The sequence below is a fragment of the Lagopus leucura genome, unplaced genomic scaffold, assembly GCF_019238085.1.
Source record: "Lagopus leucura isolate 7727_CA_CO unplaced genomic scaffold, USGS_WTPT01 Super-Scaffold_73, whole genome shotgun sequence".
NCBI classification, from domain to species: Eukaryota; Metazoa; Chordata; class Aves; order Galliformes; family Phasianidae; genus Lagopus; species Lagopus leucura.
In genome coordinates, this window is record NW_024962252.1 from 83,781,733 (window position 1) to 83,807,384 (window position 25,652).

The 25,652-nt window shown below is 33.8% G+C and overlaps 1 protein-coding gene across 2 annotated transcripts in view; it reads right to left on the reverse strand.

Moving 5' to 3' along the window:
* GPATCH2 (G-patch domain containing 2) overlaps window positions 1-25,652 on the reverse strand; it is a 100,435-nt gene that overhangs the window by 15,179 nt on the left and 59,604 nt on the right. The window contains exons 6-9 of one of the 2 annotated variants that reach the window (XM_042893343.1): window positions 23,180-23,244; window positions 21,001-21,040; window positions 17,720-17,784; window positions 1,610-1,692 (exon numbers count right to left, since the gene is read on the reverse strand). In XM_042893343.1, the coding sequence (XP_042749277.1) occupies window positions 1,610-1,692; window positions 17,720-17,784; window positions 21,001-21,040; window positions 23,180-23,244 (253 nt within the window). Of the gene's footprint in view, window positions 1-1,609; window positions 1,693-11,270; window positions 12,156-17,719; window positions 17,785-21,000; window positions 21,041-23,179; window positions 23,245-25,652 lie in introns of those variants that run through there. The other variant, XM_042893350.1, reaches the window with a different exon arrangement.

Genomic DNA, 25,652 nt, shown 5'->3' on the forward strand with positions numbered 1-25,652 from the left:
CATATATTATCAAGCCTCATAACAGATGGGCTATAACTTAGTTGTAGGAAGAAAAGCAGTGAAGGAAATAGTAATAATTTATAAAATGTTACATATTATCTACATGTATGTGAAGTTTACAAAAATTGCTTAAAAATTTACAACAGACAATGTACAAAGTTGCTTAAAAATGTATAAAATGCAGAAAAAACTTGAAAGCACAGAAAAAAATCCTACCTCGTTCTTAAAGAAGAAAATTGAGAAGATTACCTTGAATTTAAAAAAGAAAATAACTCCTCAAATTACTTAAAAAGTATCCCATATGATACATCTACTCATCATTACTCTGTTACCCATCAAATAAAAGAAAGTCCCGGGAAAACTCAGAGTCTCTAAAACTGTAAATATAGAGATACACAATGTTGAATATAATACATTTGCTTTAAAATCAAAATATTGGCTTTGCAAAGTTGCACAGAGGAACCAGATTGTAAAATAAAACACTGAACACTGAAAGCCCAAGGTAAAATGAACAATAAAATGAATTTCATGATATTTCATACCCTCTTAGTACAAAATGACATCCTTTAGTACTTGAAAGTTATCAAGTGAAAATCACCTTCTAGAAATAATTATATTATTCTCTCTTCAACCATTAAGAATTTTTCTTTCTCACTTCACATATGTTCAGAGTCTTCAAACCTGACCCACACATTCTCTTTTTCCATACTACTGCCACTGAGGTGCTTTAATAACATTTTCAATATTATTCTTAGTCTGTTACTGCCACTGAGGTTTAAAACAATGAAATTTCAGAAGAGAGAATTCAGCTGGAATACAAATATTAGCCTTCTCCAAAGACAGACATCTAGAATATACATGAAAAAACGTGTTATGTATAATTACATATGACTACCATGTACAATCCAGATTTACATATTACCAATATATAAAACGTCTTATGCTGACACGTACATGTACACCACCTATTGTTTCCAGTATGCACACATATAATTAATACAAACAAACTGACAAGTGTCCTATAAATCACTGCTAGGTATTGAAAAAGTCATTTCACAGCAGTGACATCAGCAAAATGCACACAATGGTTGTGACCTCGCATCTGTAAAAATCTTTCAGAAATGTGCTTGGAGATTGCTTCCTATTTAATCCACAGCATTAATTTTAAAGCTTATCACCAACTTTTCAGTTGTTTGCAGGATATTTACTATATTCATATGCACTCCTCATAGAAAAATAAAAGACAACTTAAGTTTCTATCTTGTAATGCCTGAGTAGATACGAGCCATAATCTTTACTGTCTGTGATTCTTAGAATATTAAAAAAGATACAGTCTCTTTAAATAAATGCTCTTACAAAGATCTAGAAATTGAGAATGTTTGAAAAAAAGAAAAAAAAAAAGATATACTTTTTTAATTCTACTAACAAATAAGGACAAAAAAAAAAAAACACAAAAAAAAAACAAAAAAAACCAACAACAAAACAACCCTGAAGTTACAATGTAAGTTACTGAATTTACCCAGCATTTATCTGGGTCACTGACCTACTGCTTCATATTTACAGATTTAACATCCTGTGTTTTGTGTTCTGTCCCACTGAAATTGGTTACCTGTGGGTCCTGGCAGGGGAGCAGCTTTCCTTCTCCGTTTGATGTCTCCCATGCACAATGATCCTAAATGCACACTGGTTTGCCTGCAAGTAATTACAGGAGGAAACTATTAACAAAAGAAGAAAAATGCCACAAACACAAAGCTTGTATAATCCGAACCTATATCAAAACATTCAACTGAGATGAAGCTGTGCTGTGAAGCCACCAATCTTGTTTATATCGAAGCATAATTATGTTTGTTGACAAGTGCTCAGTATCTAAACACAGCACCATAAATTGTTCTTGGAATGAATAATATAAAAGGGATGCTTTTTAATTTTCGAAACTGGTGATCTTTCTAGCGCAACATAAAACAAAAAACAAAAACACTGTTGCTTCTGACAGGAAAATAGCTAAGATTAATTATCTAAAGAAATCACAATATTGTTGGTACAATATCAATTGGCTAGTAATGCCTAACTGTCAGAACAACATTTAATGCAGGAAAACCATTGTCAATTTCTTTTTAAAGTAAGATGAAGAGGAAATGAGAAAACATGAAACAGCCAACTCTTCAAAGGTACATGAAATCATCTTGCAGCACAGCAATTTGCCCTTTACTAATTCAAAGGTACGGTGTGATAACAATATAACAGAGCACAATGTCCAGTCTCTCATTAAACAATCATAAGCTTAAGACTGGTAAACTATTGGAGCTGCTTAGGACAGTAGACAAGCCAAACTTACTGCATTAAAGCCATAAAGCCATCTACCTAACAATGAGGTACCACAGGAAGGGGTAAACTTGGAATTTCCAAATAATGAATTTTGCAATATAATCTTAAAGGAGACATCGTTTTTCTCAAAGTAATGTGCAATCCCTGCAGAAAGGAACATACATACTTGGCTTTTTTTTTTTTTTTTTTTTTTTTTTTTTTGGGGTAAAAAAATGAAACCAAACGGGATAAATGGAATAATTTACAAATGCCACAATTTTATTGTTTCCAAATATGTTATTCAGAACTGTGAACCTCTTACCACAGTATTGTGGTGAATTTTGATAAAAGTACAAGCTGAGAACTGCATCTGATAGTCTACTGTAGCATAGTAATACTCTGTTACTTAGGGAATCTGGTTTCATCATAGATATATGACCTAGACTTTACTGCATGTATAATTTTTTTTTTTAAGCTGCGATGCTCCTAAATGAATAACAAACGATCGTTTACGTCGACAGACTTCAGATCTTTTCAATAATGCAAAGAGTGAAAAGAGTATATTGATTTAAAAAATGGCAATGTACAGTATTCTATATACTTAAAAAAAAAAAAGATACAGTAAACTAAGAAAGTACTGAGAAAGTACTTCAGTGCTTTTATTTAAATAGTAAAATATTCCAATAAATAACTTTCATGCAGAAATGTATTCCAGCTTCACTTAAAGAGTCCCTATTTCAACATGTTTCTCTCTTATTTTCAGTTCTTTTCTTCCTTGCAGTTCTAAGTTGAAATACCACCCTATTTAACATCCAGAAACTGCAGTAGAACCAGTATACTAACAGTGCTATATTTCAGTCCAAATTCAGACAGATATCAAGGAATGTAACACATAACCAACTGTACAATACAGAAAATGAATACTTAAACATAATATGGGAAAATAAATATTTAAGAGATGCATATAACATTGATATTAAACGTGTAGAGTAAGTTGTATGGCAATTTATATGCCAAACATATAAACAAAAACAGTGTGCAACTCTGCACTTTCAGAATGAAAAATGGAGAAAGTCTCCAGGAATACAAGCAGGATGAAAGATAAAAATTAATAAAGTCAGGCAATTGAACCTGAAGACACAAGCTAGAGCAGTAACAGCTAGCAGTGCTTGAGTTATTTTACCCAGAATTGATTATCTGTTATACTACATTGAGATATCCAGATTATTGATCTGTAAGATTATGGTACTTGGGTCTCCCCACTTTTCCTCCAGGCACAGGAATGGAGTTGCAACAAATAACACTAAGTAAGGACTAGTTTGTTATTGTTGTCACCCTTCATGTAGAACACAGCAGTTACTTTTTAATTTAAAATCAATGAACATCTGAAAGGCAGTCCTTTCCTTCAGCATAAATGAATCATTTGTCTTTGCAAGGCACAACAATCTGATCACCAGCCAAGGTGAGTTTGGGTATTTCTTTCTTGTTGAGAACTCCGTGTGCCACAAATAAATAGCAATATGCTAGAGTCCCAATTAAGCTTTGTCAAATCTGGTTTTATGGCCACTAACACCAAGTCTCTGGCTCTCAATGCAGAAGTGGAGTTCACTTTCACCAGGTCTTACCATCTGATATGCACTGCCATTCAGATCACAGTGAAACATAAAGCTAAGGGTTTTAAGAGGAATGGATAAGAACCATCACAGTTCTTGAACTAGCAGTTAGATGAAATGAAGCATCGTACTTCAGCAGAACACTACATTTTGAAATGCTTGTAATGGGGGTATTAGAAAGTAGGGAGAACTCTGACCCTCAATCAGGCTAAGTTCAGCATTATGTTCCTTAGCATTAAATCAGAAGAGTGAGGATTACAGAAAGGAAGATAGCTATTTGCCTGACTACTCTCTACTTATCCCTAGCTTGCTTCTAGCTATCATTTATAAATAGTGCTCTGCAGGGAAGCCAGGCATTTTATTAGGGAAAAAAATAAAACTTGTTAAGACCACCTTGCCTGAAAACTTGGCTTTTGACGAGCTGGTGACAGGGACTAGAGCAAGCAGTGTCAAATGGAATAATTTTTAAGGAAAGACAACAGGAACTTGTCGCCTCATTGTATGCATTTACAAATAGAGGCTTTCCAGAGTATTAGGCTTAGTTAAAACTGCCCTCTGGATAAAAAGTGTTCCCAAGCAGCCTCAGACAAGCTTGGGAGACAAACAGATGTGACTATGGTCCCTGGCGTTTGGCAAGAACACTCACTGTCAATAAGAAAAATATGAGCATGGACAGGGCATCAGCTGCACCATGGCAGAGCAGGCCTGCAAGTGTCACAGCCGCGGCAAAGTTGTGGCAGGGGGAAAATCAGAGGGCTGCAAAAGCCAGGCTGGTGTGAACTTACACTAGCATGCCAGGAATTGTTGTTGTTGTGGCATGCCTCAACATATTAAACAAAAACACTGGATAAACTACTGTCAACTTTTACTTATTTATTAAAAAAATCTTGGGTGCTTCATTAGACACAGTAAATAAGAGCCTCAAAACTGAATATAGACTATAGAAAGCAGGAACAGCAAAACAATCTACAAAAATCTGTGGAAATAACAACAATGAAAAGCTGTTTTGGTACAGAAATATGTTTATCTTCTGTACAGAAGTAACATCACACAAGACTATTTAGAAGCACGTAGACATTGTGACAAACATTCAGACAAATTCTGTTATCTCCTTAAATAGTGGCAGTTTTCCTATCATTTTTTTTTTCCCCTCAAGAGACTTGCCCTTGTTATCATAACATACAATTTTTGGCATCTTCAAACTCCCCAAACAATTATATCTATACCTACAGAACAGTCTCCTTTTTTTCCCCCCATAATTATCAAAGTTGAGTAAGTAAGTGATTTTCATGAGTGCCTTTTCTGTTACTCATGTCATCATACAATCATAAAATAGCAGAATGTTTGGGGTTGGAAGGGACCTTAACGATCATCTAGTGTCAACCTGCATACCACGGCAGGGGTGCTACACATCAGATCAGGTTGTCCAAGGCTACATACAATATTTGGGAAAAAAAAAAAAAAAATTTGGGAACATCCCCCAAACAAACCATTGTGTGATGGAACCTACAGCTGCATGGCTTACATGGTGACCCACACTGAGAGCACCTGAACACACAGCTCTGCTACTACTGGAGTTAAAAATTCACTAGCTCAATCATTGAGAAGGGTAATATGATGAACTGGTTAGTTGATACTCTCCCAAATGACTTTTAGCTCACTGATTTATTACATGCTACCATAGTCACAACCATTCCAGGAGTGAAAAACAAACAAAAAACAAACAAAACCCCCACCCCCCTAAAACAAACAACTACAGCAACAATCCCAAACTCAATGCCCCGCCCCCCAATTAAAAAAAAAAAACAAATAAAAAAGCACAAAAACCAACTCCTCCCATAATTACTCTATAGTATCTTCAGAAAGAAGCAATGAAGGCTGTTATTAATGCAGTTAACTTCATTGACATTCAGTATATTTACTGTCAAATCATTTACCTTACTACACTGCAACATTGCTAAGATAACTTGTAAGTAATGGAGATTATGGTTTTATGTTCCATGTTAAAAATGCATAAAAGTACTGATGACCAACAAAGTCAGATGTGGGAGAGTGTGCATTTTTTATTTAAAAGCATATTTTTAATATCTATACTCTTGATTTGGAAAATCCTATGCTGGAGGTTATTACAACAGAATAATGTTTTGAAGAAGCCTGATTTCTAAACTGTAATTAGGTGAACCTGTAATGATCAATACTTGTATATCCATTACATTCCAACCAACATCTCTCTCTCACCTGAGGAACAAATCCACTGTAAACAGTGCCACATCATTCTGCCACAGTATCAATGAATTCCTGCAGATGGCTGTAGAACTCTTCAATTTTATCATCAGAATGCCTTAGCTACTGTAGAAGCTTGACAAAAGTTTATAAGCAAAATTCTTTAAGAAGAGATTAAAATAAAGCAAGAGTTGACGGGTTTGCAGTCTAGAAGAGACTTGAAAGAATTATTTTCAAGTGGAAATGTAATTGCCATTTCTCAGTCTTAAAATATAGATAAGCAATAGATATGAATATAGATATAATTGAAGACAGAATGTAGTGAGGACCATGATTCACATTACGCTTCAAATGCTTTGACAATTCCTTACAAGCTGAAATTAAGTAGATGGTATGTGAAATAACATTCACATTATCATAAAGATTAAAAAAAGCAATAGAATTCAAAATTGCGTAACAGAAGAAAGTCAATAAAATGAAGTGCATTGTGTAACTCAACTTTATAAAATCAAAGCATAATCTGAGTGATGATGACAATACTGCAGAAAAAGTTCTCAAATTCATACACATACTGGACCTGTACTTAAGATTCTTATTTATTACATGGCACAAAATGCAGTGTTGTATGCAGTAGCCAACGGAAGCGCATTCATTAGCACTGCTTAAATAGAAAGCCTGGATTCATTTTTAACTCCTATTGTACCCCTCTAACTCTCCACAAGTGACTAGCGATGGCTTCAAGACCATCTGAGTCCACAGAACAGTTTATGATCACTTTAAACAGGATGAAAAACTACAATGTATGTCTTACTAAACTTCCAATCACATTACGATGAACACAAACTTCTGCAATTTCTTTTGACTAAGTGTCCAAACGTGGGCACAGCCTCTGGTTTCCACGCAAATGGCCAGAGAACTGTAAACCTGTGGTAACATCTATAAACAATTACACACATGGATGGCTTTCTGCCCATTCTCAAGAAGGTTTCTACACCCTCTCACTCTCTAAATATTCACAACGCATGTGCAGCTCAAGCAGATGAGCAAGACACTACTCTGAGGTCATCTCGGTGTGTGGACTGGATGACACCAAATAAGAATGAACAGAATAATGGATTTAACAATGAAGATCAAGACCCCAGATCTCAGTATAATGTAATACAGTAATCTTGGAAAAACAATCCAGTAACATCTTGGTAAGAGAATTTGAGATAAATGTCACACAGTGCAAATTTACCTTACTTCAAGTCAAATCAATGTCTACAACCTATTTTGTTATTTTTTCACAGAAACATCGTGTGTGTGTGCCTAGTGACAATCTGAGCACTGTATTAAGTATTAGAGCAGCTCCCACTGTCTACCAAAGCTACTGTGATAGCTGCTCTGTTGGTGAGCAATTCTTCACTTAAATTTTCCATGCAGAAAAAACCCAAAACCCTTCAATAACGCGATGCTGAGATCATATACTCAAGGTAGACATGGGGGTCTACCACTACTTCTATCATACCCAGTAAATTAAAAGGATTTCATGGACTTTATAGAAAGTGACAATATTTAGTGCTAGGAGACCGACTCCTGGAAATTAAAAACTTAAAAATCTCTAGTATGCCTGATTTTGTTTTTAATAGGCGAAATCATTCACAAATTTATACATGTTCCCTCAAGTTAACATTCTGGAGATTGTAGAAAGAATACTGCTCCCCTCCATACCTCCTGAACAATAGAGCGTTGACAGTATTAAATGGATTTCCTTCTTGGCTATGAGTGCTAAATGAAGACTGCTGCTAATTAACGTTGTCTACAAAATATGCTAAAAGTTTTTACAGTAACTCTTTATTCAGTGCTAAAGAACTGACAAAATAATATGGAAATATAATTCATATGTAGCATAAACATTATTTGTAATGGTTTTGAAAATGAATATAGATTTCTTCTTGGTATCATTTTTCTCAGACACCATTCACATGAAATCAGTTCCACATTTGATTCCTCTACTTCCTTTGCAAACATTGAAGCTTTTCTTTAAACTTGTTTAAAGAATGACATCATCCATACAACAGATTGCAGCATCTGCTTCCACAAGTGTGAAAAAATATTGTATTAACCACAAAAGCTATGCACTTTGTCCTTTCACAAAATTTTAAACAGCTGTGATAAAACAGTGCATGTCTAACTCCTTTCATACGAAGCCAATCTGTTCACAACATAATTTTCAACATAAGGATGACATACCTGTTTTATTGAAAGTCCTATGAAAATACTATCATTAATAAGAAAAACACAGTTTTCCTCCTACCCACGTCAGCTTATCTCATCCAAATACTGTGTCCTAATACCTTCCTCTGTGTTACCTGTTCAGCATTTCTAAGGGTCATTCAAAAACAGAAATAGTGCAAGGTCTGAAAGTCTATACAGGTAAAACAAATACTATGAAAAATAAAATTTTGTGCTGCTACAGAGACACCTAATCTCAAGTCACTCATATTACATTTGCAAATCAAGAGTCTCTAAATTTTTTTCTGTATTAGAGGCCTACTGCCCTCAGAAAGGATAATGCATTGTTTTTTCTTGTTTCTAATTAGTAATTTAAGCATATGTTCAGCATTTAACTCTAAATGTTTGCCTTTTCCCCAAGCTCTAAGACAGCTGTCCAAGATGTGAATGCCAGAAAACATTTAAATATCAACATCTGTTGAATTATGTTAATTTAGTGTAATATAATTGGGCATGAGTTGGAATTGATCAAAAGTATATGAATTACACAAAGGCAAATCTAAACCAATATCTTAGTGTACAAACAAGTCACCAAGGAACAGTGATGGAACAGAACTAAAAAATCTACTTCTGTTAAAAATTAAATTGCTAAAACTACAGCTTATTTTCACAAATGACATGATTTCATGTTTTTAGAAATGAGTATTTGTAGCAGAATATTTCAAAATAGTTTCAAATACATATTTCCCATTATGATTTTTTAATCACAAAACACCTGATAAAAATAGGTAATGCTCATCTTTGTGTGATTATGTAATACAGACAGAAAAGAGGTTCCATGAATAATACCATTCTCTTATAGGATAATATTGTTTCACAAATTCTAAAACAAGCAAACATTCTTTTGTTCCTTTTTCATCTTTTGACAACATCATTAATATCCACAATATATGGGTCTTCATCTAGTCTGAAACGATTTCAAAAGCATCTTTTTGACTTGAGCAATAACCATGGCCTTGAGCAGCTATTTCCACTGGGCTGGATAGCTTAGTCAGCCACACTGTTCATTACAGATATTTGTGAATACATATTTGTTTACTGAGCATGACATTCACTAAATATAGTCAGTACAGGACAAATGCAACTTGTTGAAAAGCCTTGCAAGTTCAGCACTGGGTTATACTCACACTTAGATACTTTTAGATTATACTCATGTTGGGACAGGTTAAAATCATTGCAAAAATTAGTCCCACTTCCAAAATTTTCTTTCTGTGCAGGCTGAAAACAAGAAGCAACAGCGCAAAAATATATATCACAAATATCTAACATAGTTTAATAACGGAACAAGAGAAATGTTTATAAGGTTGGACTTTGATAAGGTTGGTAAACTTTGACATTGGTTCCCTACTCTACTATGAGAAAATGAGAAAGCACAGCCACTTCCACATTTCACTTCCACATTTTTAACAGTGTGCTTGATGAACAATTCTTGAAACAACCTCATTTTCTGGTCAAGATAGCTATAATTCAAATAATAATAATGTTCCAAGAAAATGAGATACAACCACATGTATGAAGAAAGAGAGAGGGAAAAAATTCACCAAAGCCGAGACTGAACATTATGCTGTTATGAAACCTCACTAAGTACAAGGTATCTGCACGTGTAGGAGTTAATGCAAAATTTGAATTTCTGATATCAAAGAAGTGCAGATAAGCAGCAGCTAAAAAGTCACTGACTGATGTCCTCTCTTCTCTATTAACTGATGATACTAACACTTCAAAAAGCCTTGACAACACAAAGTCCCAAATCCAAAACCAGTACACTGATTACTGTCCTCTTCTTTCTTTTGGCTAGGACAGTTCTTGAATAACATTTTTCCACATAGGCTGAAATGTGTTGTTACAATAAATGACCATGATTTTGAAACATCAAAGAAAATAAAGAAAATTCTACATAATATAAAACAAGCTACTCACATTTTCTAAAAGAACAGAAAAATGTAATCCCACCTTTCCTCCATACATAACTATTCATCCTTATGTTCAAGGAGAACAGCTTTCATGTCCCTGTATGGTGTAAAGACAGAGAGGATCTGAATTTTTGATCACCCTAGTACAAATCACGTCCCCAGTACACGTAATTTTATGACTACACAAAAACTCATGCTGGGACAAACAAGTGCTGAAAAAACAGAAAGCAAAAAGGCCTGTTGTGATTGCAATGTTGTTTAACAACAGACTAAAAAAATTAAGGGAACTCCAGCTCAAGTTCTGGATCACAAACTGGAGTAAGCTTCAATCTGGCAACTACAAAAAAAGCATAGCTAAAAACAGGTGCGAGAAACAAGCATATCATGTTGAAATTCAGTTATATGAAACCGAGAAACTTGCTGTCAATTCATACAGGGTAAGATTCAATCTAGACTGCATATATGAGGAAGATCCAGAAGTACACCAGTTCTGGAGGTTCTCTGTCATCCTGTTTATTTATATTTTTTTTTTAAAATAAGGACTAATTAACTTATTATTAACTTGACAGTACACTCATGTATTGCTGGAATTTTAAAGTTTTTTTTTCCACCATTATTTAGTAGCTTATTTATGTACAATATCATTAACTATATTAGCTTTTAGTACAATAATGAAATTCTGTTTGTGGTTTTTTAGTTAAAACTTAGCTTTACATTGCAGATACAATGAAAGAATGTATTTTTCAAAAGAAAGTTGGAGGAGTTGAGTTAAAAACGATATTACTCTTTAAAGATAGTGACTACAATTAATTTTGTCAATGGATACTTTAATCTATCCAAGAATTAATATGGAATCTTAAATAATAATTTTTTTTTTTTCCAAAGCAGAACATACTAGCTATCCTTAGAAATAACAACCAAACTGCACTCCCCTCTTTCCGCATACGTGAGTCTTCTTATGACCTTAAAAATAAGGTCATTGTATAGAAAACTAGATCAGGAATTGCCCTCTTTCAAAATGGCACCATCTCTTCTCAAAGAGGAAAAATTGCAAACTGATGAAATAACACTGTCCCTGAGGGTGATGACAAGGGAAGAAAGCAATGTGTCCTCAAACATTCACATAATTTAATCTGGAACTGCAAATATTATTAAGCACCAATCATAAGCGTAGAGTTAGTGCTTCATGGCACTCCAAAGACGAGATAAAACTGCTTAGTTGTTAATTTCTAATGATGTAAACACATTTGGATTTTAATATTTTATCTGAATCTCCTGCATGATTGATTAGCTCTGGGGTTATAATGTATTAACTTATTACCTTTAATAGTTGTACACTTAAACTAAAATGTTTAAACATTACCTTTTAAAATATTTTTGTTAGGAGCATTTCTTTATGTGATGGCAAAAATGAACCAGGCAGTAAACCAGTTATGCGATCCTTAGTTTTACTGCAATGCATCTGTATGCACATTTTCTTGTATAATTTTCTAAAAACTGGCTGAATTTACCTCCTCTGGTATATTGTAATTTCATTCCACAAAAGCCACATTAAACAATTACAGTACTTGTAATTAACCAGTAGTCTAATGTACAGTTTTCTTATCCCAATCTATTAACAGCTGCTCAAAAAATGTAGTAATTAATGGTTTCATTTATTTCTGGCAAACCTGCAAGACGACAAATAGTTTTGTATCTGCTGCAAATTAGGACTCTTTCCCAAACAACAGATGACACGGTGGGAAAAAGGGAGCAGACAGAATACTTGCACTTGCATCTTTATTTCTTCAGAAGATCAAATAAAGAGCAGTTGTAATTCTATTTGTCACATCTGTGAAAAAGAACATAATGTCTTTGTATCAGATCTGTAATCAGATGAAACTGAACAAGTACTATACAAACATACAAATAGGGGTATCCCTTCCAAACTGGGAAAGGCTGAAATTCACGTTGCTATTCAGAGGAAAAACACACTTTTGAAAAGCTCTCATCAGCTTTGGTGCTACTTTTCTTCTAGAAACTTTTTTTTTTTTTTTTTTTTTTTTTTTTAAGAGAATACTGTTAGTCATAATAAAGAAATAAATAAGTCACAAACATACATACTTGAGATGACATCTTTTACTAACACACGGCATAAATTTAATCTGGATAGAGAACAAGTAAGGCAAAAAAGCGAAGAAGGTGCAGAAAACCCAGGGACACTCATCGTTGTTTAGTATGATCTGACATTTCCTTCACATAACTCTTGAACTATTTTCATAGCCGTCTTCCATTAAGGTCTCTCATGTGGAGAAACCTGTATTTCAGCCTATGTTGTTTGCCACTGCACGAGCATGCTTTAAAGCCTTCTTGACAATTCAGAAGAGAACAGCAACAAGTGGCCATTGGAAGAATGGCACAGTCTTTCTTCCTCATTACAGTAATGGCTAACTAAATGCCCCTGCTGATTTTTAAGTAAATATCACAGTTCTACCTCAAGTTATGATCTACTTTGCAGCCACAAGAAGTGGATAACTAGTTCATCCTAAGCTACATTGACAAGATTGTTAGCACTACATCAGCTACCTCATTTAATCCTAACTTGAATAATTCTATACCGCTTTGAAATCACTTTTGTAAGACTTTGTTCAAGCCAGGACTGAACTGTATAAGAACTACAAACAGGTTTTTTTTGTTTCTCATTTGAGTGTGGAAAGCCAACACGGAGTCGTCAAGACCAACCAAAGAACCTGCATACAGCAGCAGTTTGGATGCTCTTTTCAGTTTCTCCACCCATGCGTGTGCCATAAATTCTTACAGTACAATAAGAAAAAATAAATACGTAGATAAAATAAAAATATATATTTAACATGGGCACATTGTAAAAAGAAATTATGCATAAGACCACTATGCATAATGAAGGAAACAATTATGAGCTTAACTTATTTAGTTGTAGTGGTTTCCCAACCTGAAATGTCGTTTCTAGATTACAGCCTAAATAACTAGTTATAGTGTTGACTGTATAACTAAAACTTTTACTTAAGCATTCTGGTTATTCTGTCAAATGAGAATATAGCAGCATGTCCCAGCTTTACAGAATATTGTGCAGACAAATACTTAAAAAAAATTAAGACATGAAGATAGTTATGTGACAGAGGTGCCCTAAATACTTAGCAATACATTACTTGTTGAGAACAATAATACTGTAGTAGTAGATCAGCAAAATATGGTTCTACTGTGTTTCAATAGCCAACCAAACGAATGTTCTTCACACTGTGCAATCTTCCTTAGGTACAACTCCTTTTTCTAAAATTTTACAAAGGTGACTTACGAAAATGCGTGTCACCTCATGCTGGGAGCATGCAAACAAAGAGCACATGCTCAGCTATGGCAGCTCAGCTGCCAAGCAACAACTTGTTAACTTGCCATAACTCAATCATGTTCAATTGTTTGCCCGCAGCCTCAGGCTACAGACAGACATTTGGTCTGCTAACAACTGCACCAGATGAAGACATTACTATCCCAAGCTATTTGTTATCACACATCTGCTAGAGATTATCATCTCCACAGCTCTGCTGGGGGAAGAAATCATGTGAGCACTCCCTAGTACAAACCCAGCCAATTTAATTTAAATAGGTGAGTTGAGCTAACCAGGTTGGTTTTGCCCAAAGCGTACTAAAAAAATAAAAACAAAAAGTCTACTTTACTGGCAAAAGACCATAGCATAAAACAAGCGGCTGGGAAAATTAACACCTTCAAACAGTGTAGTGGGATTTGGGAGCAAACAGTTCCTGTCCTAATGCGAAGAGATAATATATACTTATAAAAATATAATATTTTCAAGGCTATGCAGGAGGAATAAATACACAGCTTTAAACCAGAAACAGGTAGCACTGTTGATACAATTTCAGTAATCAGTGACAGAAGAGTTTACTTGTAAAGGTAACATAAATAAATGTGTATTACAAATACACAAATACAGAAGATCACATGTTGAATTGTATCAGAATTGTTTAACTTATCCAGTTTCTATGTTTTGTTGTGCAGGATTATCCCTTCCTAACGTTTTGTTTCTCAATAGCATTATTAACAGTTCTCATCAATCAAAAGATCCTTCCAGTAATAAAGCTTGCTATTAATTCACATAAGATTAGCTTATAATTATTGAGTTTGAGAAAAACCTAATACAAGCAATCTGGTATGGTAAATCTTACCCATAAAGTATAAGCAATACTCCACTATGGATAGAAAGTTTTAATCCACTGCAGTGTTTTAGAACTCCACACCTTTTTGACGTATTCACCCAGTAAATTATTCCTCAAGTCACCAATCTAACATAATGCAGGTCATTACGTTTGTCTACTTGCCAAGACAAGAAGCGTCACCAAAAAGAGGTAAGGAACAATCCAACCATAAAAAGCATGCATGTATACAACTATCTTATATGCATATAAAAAAAGAGTAAATGTTTTCAAGAACAGAAATAAAAAGATAAAGTTCACCACTAAAAAGACAGTTGTGTGAAAACTATCCAAAGAAATAGATGGAGAAATTAAATCTTGTAGTAAGAGAATCAAACTGAACTATTTTCTAGGTAAGTACTATAATTCTAAAGAATTGCCAATCCTTATTTCACCACCACATTCAATAGCTGAATAGGAATACGGTGTAAAGTTAGAATACTTACTTGTTGAGCACTCATCCAAATTACATTCAATGCATCAATTAGTTTAAATAGTCTAAAATACAAACTACTTATGTGTCAGTCTTAAAATGCTTCAGACTCTCAGGTGTGAGTAAACACCTGTTCAGCAAAAGAATGCAGATAACTGCATACGAACAGAGAAAGTACAATTGAGAAACATTCACTTCAAGGATACTTGATTCTGAAAGGATCTAAAATTTGTTCTGGTATTATCTCTTGGCACTGGTATCTTGGAGTGGTGTTTTTTTTGTTATTTTCATTGCTGTTGTTTTTGTTTTTTTTCTTTTGTTTTCTGTTCTAAAGCATCTGTGCATACACAAATGACAGATTTCTACTTTAATACTCCACATAATGAAATTGTATATTTATAATAAGGCTGAGATCACCATTTTAATAACTGTACATAATATATGCCATTAAAACAGTAATTTTTATAAGTACTTTGTTAAGTAAAAATGTTTTCTCTGTATTGAGTGATGAAAGTAAGTTTAACCCTTACAGTAGAAACAACGATTTATAAGTTTTAACACAGGCAATCTTCAATATTAACCTTAAATAAATCTCTCCAAATTTCTTGGAATCAGAATGATTCCTTTAGAATGAACCTTAAAGATTGTCTATTTCCAACTCTCAGCCATGGGCAGGGTTGCCACCCACATCACACGACACTATGAATTTAATTTGTAATAGAAGACCAGACAAACAGTCATGAATTGAATGAAGGTAGATACTATGAAGATCTGATGACATCAAATATGTATTTGCCACATGCTGTTCCTATATATGTGAAGAAAAATCTATTTTGATGAGAACTGCTTTTGATAAAAAAGTGAAATGTTACAATAAAGAACACTAAAATTTGTAGGAAGAAAGTAGTCCCCAGGACTGTTACTGGCCTAACAGAAAGAGCTTACAAATACTTACTTGATACTCTAAAAGTTGTCACATTGTAAAAAATAATAATAATAATCACCATAGAAGTCTGAGAACTTATTTTCCATTCATTCTCAAGAACTGACAATGAAGGTTCTACAGTAGGCAGAGAAAACTTCCTATTTTTCTGCAAAACCACAAGTAATTATTGTGAAATAATCCAATGACTACCCAGCACACGATCTTGCTATTTTTAAACATGCTATAGTATGATAACATAGCCTGGTACCATGTCTATTTGCAATAATAGTTTATGTAAGTCTTAGTTCAATAATACTACACATATTTTACAGAAAACAACAGTCTTCAGACCTGCATTGCTTTTATGCAATCCTGCCAAGAATTTTTTTGGAAATACAGTCTACCAGCCTACTGCTGAATTGGATGTGAAGAGAGGTTGAAGACCACTCCTTGTATTTAATGTCATTTAAAAAAAGTTAAAAAAAAAAAAAAAAAAAAAAAAAATTACCTACAAAAGAAGTTAGAAGAGATCAATCATTCTGAGAGAACTTCACTGGCCAGAAAAAATGAACATAAAAGTTATGATTCTGAATTCCTCCGACACTGTTCCAGTGCGCTAGGGCATAAAAATGGTCCTTAAAGGACTTCAAATATAATCTGCTTTTTAACATCCACTTGCTCTCAGTTTCAAGTAAATAGCTTGATAGTGTGTACTTACAGTGAAAATTTGTATCTAATGTGGATTCAAACCAATACTCTAAGCAAAAACACAATGTGATAAAAATATTTGCTAGAAAATGTATGCAAAACTTTTTAGATATCTTTGCTTAAAAAATAAAAGGTGAAACAGGCAAACCCACCATTTCTGAAGATGAATGACCAGCATTTGCTCGAGAAGCATTTTAAATACTGTCTAAGCAGTTTGAAGTTTTGAAGTTTGAATACAATGTCATGGATTCATATTTAGTATGATATTTTTGAAGAAGTATTGATCCCACTTTCCAGTTATTCATCAAAGCAATTATTTAATAATGTGAAAAACTTGTTTCAGGATGATCACGTACGTACTACAATGTAAATGCTTGAAAGACAGCTGTAGTGTCTCACACAAACCCATAGTATTTTACAATGATACAAATCTATGATAACATTTCAAAATAATCTCAGGACGTGATGTTTACAGCAACATTACAATTCTGAAAAGTACTGCATACCTTTCCCACAGTTTGTCAGTTTTGAAAAAATACTAGTTATAAGAATTCCTTCATCAGACCAGATTGATTCAGCAGGTAATGTACAAAGAAACCCCTCCAGGAACAGACTTCTAGACTAACGCCCATCAGTTCAGTATTTAATGTGTTATTTTGAGGGGGAGGAAACAAGCTGGAGGATAGAATTAGATGTGTATGATTAGTTTTCACATTGAGACTCTTGTTGTTGAAACATGACTTAAGAACAATTGAAGTGTTAAGGTATTTATGTTGACTTTTTGATTTCAAAAGTTAGCATGCATAATGGTAATTTCATACATTTTCAACAATTAACTTAGATGCCAGAAGCATAAACCTTGCTTCAGTATCCATTTAATTCTCATGTTTATTAAAGAGATTGAGTTTATTAAGTGTAGTTGGATACAGACACCAATAAAGTCTGTGCCAGCAAAGATTAGGTTATACAAAAGAGACTGTTTAAAGTAAATCACAAGCATGGAAAAACACTGAAAATACCCCGAGATATATATGAAATTTATATTAAAAAAAATAATGAATCAACAACTGCATGAACAGCTGTAAAGATGGCTGCTAACCCAAACTTACCTGCTAGCTGTTTTTACAGAGCTGTTCTTCTTGTGTCCTCTGTCCGACCAGTTGTCTCGCAAGAGCTGAAGATATTAAAAAAATTGCTCAGAATGGTTTCACACGCAATGCCTCTGTTTGTCTTTTAAAAATGTTATTCTTTCCTGACTTTTGAGTAATCCTTCAATAATGTTTTCACCCTGGAGTCTAAAACTGACGGATGCATAATAACATTTTATGGTAATAACTAAGAGTGCAAGATACATTCACAAACACACACCTTGTTATAAATTCCCAGTTAATTGAACATGAAAACATAAGCATTTTAAAGGCACATTACAAAGCCATTCACAATGTTACATTTTAATTATCTTTAGACTTTTTCACAATTTCCATACTCAAATTTTTAAATTTTAAAATCAAAAGTGTTGGGGAGACTTAAATTATGATAAAAATATAATCAGGTTGGTGCTTGTAGCTAAGCAAGTATGAAGCAGTTATAAATTTTTCTAAGCCCCAGGAGTTTTTTTTTTTTTAATAATTTGAAAACTGCAGAAGCAACAAAAACACATTATTAAAGCTTCCCACAATAGTGGTGAAGCAGGGATAATAAAGGAGCTACTTAACAATAGTAATGTCTCAAGTTCTGGAACAAGCTTTGATTAACTCTTTAGACAAACAACAGAAGACTTCTCGTTAGGATCATCTCCAAAGTTCAGAATTATATTTCCAGCATTTTGGTATTTGTCAAGATGGGTAAAGTGGCAGTTAATAGCAAAGAAATGCTGCTAAAAAGCAATACCAGAACTCAACAGTATGTAAAAAATAGAAACATTTTTCAGAGCTATTCATATATTGAACAAAGCATAAAATAAACTTAAAAGTCCCTGGAAATCCTTGAATATTATGACTTAGTCAACTATACCTTCATCCTGTGCATGAGCATGAATTCAAAAAAATTACACCTATCTAAAAATTATGCTTAATTTTTCCCTGAATTTTTATTGCTTGCTTCTTGCATGAAGACTGCTCCTTATCATTTCAGTTATTAAATTTTCACATGCAGTGAATAAGCGTGATTTTAAAGGGCAAAGGATGTGTAAAGACATCTTATTCTGATACATTATTGCAAGTTAGTTTTTTTCCATTTTCTTATGGTCAGCAAATCACTTGCAAATTGTATTTAAATATGGCCACAATTCTTACTAGTACAATTATTATACACTGTGTATTTATCTCATGCTGAGATAAAGACAACATTTCTATCATTATCAATACTCTGGCTGAAAAGTAAACTGAAATCATATCTTATGAAAATAGCAGATCACCAGACAGATTTCAATTACTTATTTTCTAGTATAACAATTTTAATTTCAGGAATTAAACTAGAAGGTATTTAGCCCGCATAACCTACAGTTATACAGTATGGATCTTCCCAACTTCAGCAAGAATTCTATAGACTCTCTCATTTCTTATATTGGTCTAACAACAACAACAACAACAACAACAACAAAAGCCAACAAAAAAACAAAAACAAAAACAAAAACAAACATGATACCCCAGAAGCACATGTATTATTTGACACTAGCTTCAGAATTCATTAACAGTCTAAGTTAAAAACAGAGTGAATTTAAGATAATCTCTGAAACTACAGCCCTTAGGAAATGCAAAATAAACATGCAGAATTTAATTCACAGCTACTGTTATCCGAGAAAAAATTATACTCTGAGACAAACAATATATTAAAAAAAAAAAACACTCAAAAATAATTACACAAATTCATTTTAATCTAGTAAATTTTGCTACATACAGCATAAAAATTTCAGGAATAAGACAATGATACCCCAAGGGAATCTTCTATCATGATTAAGTCTGGATGAGGAGCTGCAAGATATGGTTTACTGCTTGTGGTAGCAATGGTAATGGGAGGACGGTTGGACCAGATGATCTCGCAGGTTGTTTCCAACCTTACGCTTCTATGATTCTGTAAGACTAATCATGCTCATTTTTAAAATGCTGTTCTATTGTGATTCTTCTACTAAGAAACACATTTTGAAATGATATGAGTTAAAAGCGAATCATATAAAGCTGCCTGTTTAGATGTCAATAGTCAGTCAGCTTAGTGTGAGATGTCAGAAGTTCTCAATTGATAGTTAAAACTGTACTATGTACTTTTTTCCACTCCAACAGTTTTAAGTAGGTAAAATAGAGAGACTCAGTTTTGCTGTGGAGTTCAAAAGAAGTGGGGGGCACAGGAAAAGGAACATGTTGATTTAAACTTTGACTTTCTAGAGTTACAAGTGGTTATGATGGATCACCCTATGATGAACCTTTCAAAAGATTCTACGCACCTTATTTCTTTCTAATGTCTCAAATTTAGTTAAATTTGTAAGCACACAAGCGACCTGGTACAGATCTAATCACATCTACTGAGTTGTAACAATTTTTACTAACTGAAAGCGAACTGTGGAACAGTTGTCTTAAACGTTGATACATCACTGATTTATCCTTTTTACTTAATATTTCATATTAAGTATATAAAACCAGATATATTTTCCTAGTTAAAAGTTCTTGGACAGCATGTTCTCTTTGCATCTTATAACAGTCCATAAGGAAAAGTATTCCTCCATGTCTGAAAACAAGCTAAAGTAGTAAGTGTTATGTCTCTAACCAAAAATAAACAGGCCTTCACATTCCCTTGAGCACATTTCTAGGCTTGAGCAAGGAACCTTAGGAACTATACCATAGCGGTAGTACATACACTTACAGTTTATTCTAACCAATATCTGTATTGTGGCACTCTTTGCTTGGCTGGATACAAAGGAAATTTAACAGCTCTCTGCTACTGCTGTGGTCTTTTTAAAAAGTGAAATTAAGAAAAATCGGAATGAAAATCATCTTGCAGAAGCCTGCCCACTCTTGTCACTGTTATGCTTCGTTCACAAAAATCAGGAAATAAATTTTGTTTTACTGCATTCTAAGAAAAATAACATTTAGAGATTTTACGGTTAACAAAATCTTTCCTCACTAAAACAAAAATGCAACAAGAGACTTTTTCCTTTAACCTGCCAACACTCAAGGAAAATTAACTGAAATTAAATGACTAACTCACAATTTTTAATTAAGGGAAGGATTTTTTTTGAAAGGAGTTGCTGTTCATAAATTTTCTTGCAAGGAAATACAAAATTATACGTGCTTTGTTAATCATTTCTTTAAATATTAGCCTGCTGCCTCTGGCACAGAGGTAGTTAAATTCCTTAACACATCTCAAGTAAACTGCTTTTGATCAAAACAGTTCTTACCTGGCTATGTTCCTTCCTAGCCCCAGGGCTAAACCAATGGCTGTGGGAGAAGAAGAAAAGACAGGTTTAACAATATAACTAACAAAGCACATGCTGTCATATGACCAGCCTGTGCGTGCTTTTGGGTATTTTATTATCTGCCAGGAAAATACAGCCGTTGGCTACGCTTTATTTTAATGGGATATTTTTATAGAACTTTCGGTCTGCTACAGTTCTGAAAGAATACACTACAAATTTCACTTCTCAGTAGCTGCTGGATTTATAGGTAATTATATTTTGTCAGAGAAGGTAAAATAATATAAAAATGATAGTATTTTAATAAACTATAATGCACGTACTATAAATAAAAGCAATCTGATATTTAATGCTGAAGCATTATTTTTTAATGATTATAGCTGGAAAGATTTTTAAGTACTGTGGACTATTTGGTAATTGTTACTGTACTACCTCACAAACTGAGGTCTGAGTTTGAATATAAAGTGTAATTCAAAGTCAGCAGAATTAGTGGACTCATCTACACACAATTACACAATTTTGACTATTGGCAGCCTTATTGCAAGGAGTTATTGCAATTATTTGCAATTATAACTGTTGCACTTTTTCTGAAGTTATTAAATATAACAGTTTATTCCCACTTTTTCTGCACAGCACACTGGAGCACCTACATAATGATGCTAAAATGTTAAGTTTAACTAGCATACTTTGAGAGGAAGCAAAGTCTGAGCAATGAAGGCTGCTCCAAAAGTAATGCCCCCAATTTTATTATGTTGTATCACAACATGAGATACAGATGGTGGAGGTACTGCAGTAGAGGTTGAACCATCCCACAAATATTTTCATTGCCATGTGACTGATGGCAGTAGGGGGGGCACTCCGATACAACGGCAGTTGACATGCAAGTGCATATGAAATAAAGGTGCATTGCTAAGTTCCTCCATCTGGAAAAAAAAGGCACCCACTGACATTCATCAATTCTTGCTGAACAATGATGGAGACCAAACAGTGCATGTGAGCTCAGTGAGTGGTATGTTTCAGCAGTGGTGAAAGCAACAGTAGGTCAACCTCCACTGGTGTAGGTATTAATGAGTGCAGCATGCTGGGTTTTATTACTGGCAAATATGAAAAGCTAATGGCAGTGAAAACGTTGAACACCATGGTACTGTAGCTATGAATTTGTACTACCATATAGCATTACTGTGCTAGTGCGCTCTCTGAATCTATTATGTCTATGGAAATTAATAGGAGGTATTACTTTCAGAGCAACATATGTAAATTATTAAGTCCCAAATCTGAAAGCTCTTTGCTGATGATCAGTCCATCTTCTCATTCCCATATTATAAGGAATTATCATACCATACCAATTGTACCTGAAACCTATGCACTGCTAAATTCTTTTTCTACTTTCCAGATAATTAAAGGATAAGTGTGAAATTTATAAAAAATGAAATGACAGAAAGAAAGCTACAAGTATACTTTGACATACAGATTAGTAGACATTACTATAAACTGGACAGGAAAAGTGTTAAACAGCTGCACTGAACAGTTCAACTTTCAAATGCATGATTTGGAAATTATAGGAAAGTTACCTTATTGTTGTAATCATTCAAAAGAGATTAAGAAAGAATACAACTAATGTTTTCAGCTGGACAGAACAACAGTTCACATTGGTTGCACACTGGAGTAGCTTAATAAGCTGACTGACATTCCTTATTTGTGTATGTCCAAACAATTAATGTATTTTCATAAATATCATGATAATCTTTTTTCCTCACCTGACACTAACGTTTAAGATTCAAGAAAGTGATGCTTTATTTTCAATTATTCAAATGAGGCATATCTGAAATTGTTTACTTTTGAAAAAAAAAAAACCCACAGCGCGTCTTTTTAAACATCCTGTTCCATTTGATATCTATCCTATTTTAGAACACTAAAAAGTGTTGCTTTTTACAAGAGCACATACTTAGCAGGTTAATAAAATTACATTTACAAAATATTGAACTGCATGTTTCATTAAGAAACATAAATTATAAAGGATTATAAATGTTACTATTAAATAAATAACATTATGTAGCTGAGCTTCCCTTATCACATTTGTACAGTTGCAAAATGTAGCTTTAAGAAAGAGGTACTACTGTAACACAAAAGTAAAAATATTCCTAAGTCCAGTACTGATACTCACTCATGGTGAAGAGAATCCTGGGACAGGTGAATTGTCTTTCTGCTACCACCTGGTCCTGGAGTTAACTATGGTAGAAAAGTGGGAAAAAACATTATTTGAATTATGGAGCAGAATATGAACACAGAGACTGTTTATTAAGGAAGCATATTGCATGTACTGAATGCTGTATCTAGTGTACTGTCTCAATTTTGAAAATGCAATTAGCAATATCTGCATTTTTAAATTAAAAACTGAGTGCAGAAAGGTACTGCACAGGGTTTACTAAAATCCTTTGGGCCTAATTCTGATTGGATGTTAGACATTTATAGATATCTGGGGCCCACATTACTTTTTGAAAGCCCGTGAAATGCTTACTCTGAAAAACTGAAAGTTAGATAGTTAGATGGTTTGAAAATCACATTCAACAGACAAAAAAAAAAGTCTATCCAGCCTTTGAAATCCCGACACACAAATCTTGAAACTCAAGTTGATGCAAGAAAAAAAGCAAAGAAAATGATTTATTTTTTTTACCATACTATGTTGCATTGTTTTTGTCTAGCCCTTTACATTCACTGAAATAAAAATGACTTAACAGACTTAAATTAAGAGTAATCATAAGAATTCATGACAGCACATGTAGAATTTTCCTGTAATGTGCAGATGATAATATTCTGGTACTGTTCAAATATGCAATCAGCTTTATTTTTATAATCTCCTTAATAGAACTAATTTGTCTGCACATGTAGACAGGCAAAAGAAGAATTAGGGACCACCCAATGAAACTGATGCTTGGAAAAAACAAAGCAGAAGGCAAACAATTCCTGCTGGAGGGAATGCAGGAACTGACTGTCAGTTCATTGGAGTTAACTCTGCAGTCATGGGAAAGAAGTCAGACATTGTCAGTTTTGAAAGGAGGCAACAAAATTCACCAATAATATGCTTATCTGGCTAAGACTTGCCAAAAGAAAATAAGCATAAGGTTCACAAATAAAAACAGCCTATGATTCATTTAATGAATAATGTGTTCAACTTTTAAAGAAAAACATCTCATCTTATGATAGAGAAAAACCACAGCAGTTAGAGCTCCAAAATCTAGAAAGCTTTGAAAGAACACTTACGAAGTAATTTGAAAGCCCCAAGATTTAAGTACTTGACACTACTCTGTTTCTTTGACCTTAACAGGAACAAGGGGCCTAAAAAAGGGACCCCTGAAATTTGTCAGTCTTCTGGCTGCTGGTGCTGAGAAGAAAGTACCGCAAAAATAATCTTCGCATGCATTAAAATCCTCAGAGAAAATGAGGGTGACTACATAATTTTACTATCTCAAGGATTCTCTTCAGCACAGAACACACATGGAGAACAGCACACCCAGTCCTTTATCAGCTTTCGCAGTTTACTGTTTTACTATAACCACATGACAGCACTAAACCAGTGACCAAAGTTCAGACAACTTCTACACTGTTATTCATCTATTAATTGAGAGCAAGAAACACCAGTTCACAAACGCAGACCTAAAAGTACGATAAAATACTTAAATATATAATTTCTAAATGTTAAGGTTAATAACTAAGCTGTTACTTTAACAAAATAGGTAAACATGTTGCTCGGCTCTCAAGAGTTACATCCTGCATTAATCTCAAAATGAAGTTTTCATGCTATTCCAGTGGGTACCCCTGGAATATAGTAATCCATTTTCTACACTATGGCTATAAGAAAAGCCGACTGTGCCTATGTCATGCTTTGTTAGAGGTTCATGATCACATTATCTCATGGTGGACCTGACACTTTTATTCAGTTTACAGTATGTTCTGTGTACAGGCAACTTATTTCCTTTGCCAGGGCTGCTGACAACCTTTTCCACACTATATTAATCTTGTTTATAGACTTTATCTTGGTACAAATATCAGAAAACTGAACTTTTTATCTCAGGGAGAAAATAAACAACATGTTGACAGAAGCAAAAGCTATTTTCTGGACTAAAATTGGTTGTTTACCCACAGCCATACTTATGGAAACAAGTTTAAGTTTCCAGCTTACTCAAAATACATAATCTGGAATTTAATAAGCATTGAAAATCCAAGAAAAAGCACTTGACGGATTTTCAGTTCTAAAATAATATATAAAAGACAAATACATTTTTCCATTCATTTATATGAGAATATGAACTACATGAACAGATACAACCAGAGTACACCACTCAAGTTTTTCTTACATAACCTAGAAACCTTCAATTTCACTGAGCGGACACACAACATTCATAAAATTAAAATCACAATGCATAATTAGAGATCTTTATATAAAACTGAATGGTGATGACCATAATATTCATAATGGGTAATGCAAAGAAATTTATCTTTGCAAAACTGCCATCTAGGGCAAAAAAAAAGAGCTGTGGCTCATCTTAATCTGCTAAATCACTATTAGCAAAATCAATTGCAATATTTACGCGCAGGGAAACAAACAGCCACTCAACTGTTCACATTCTTTATGATTA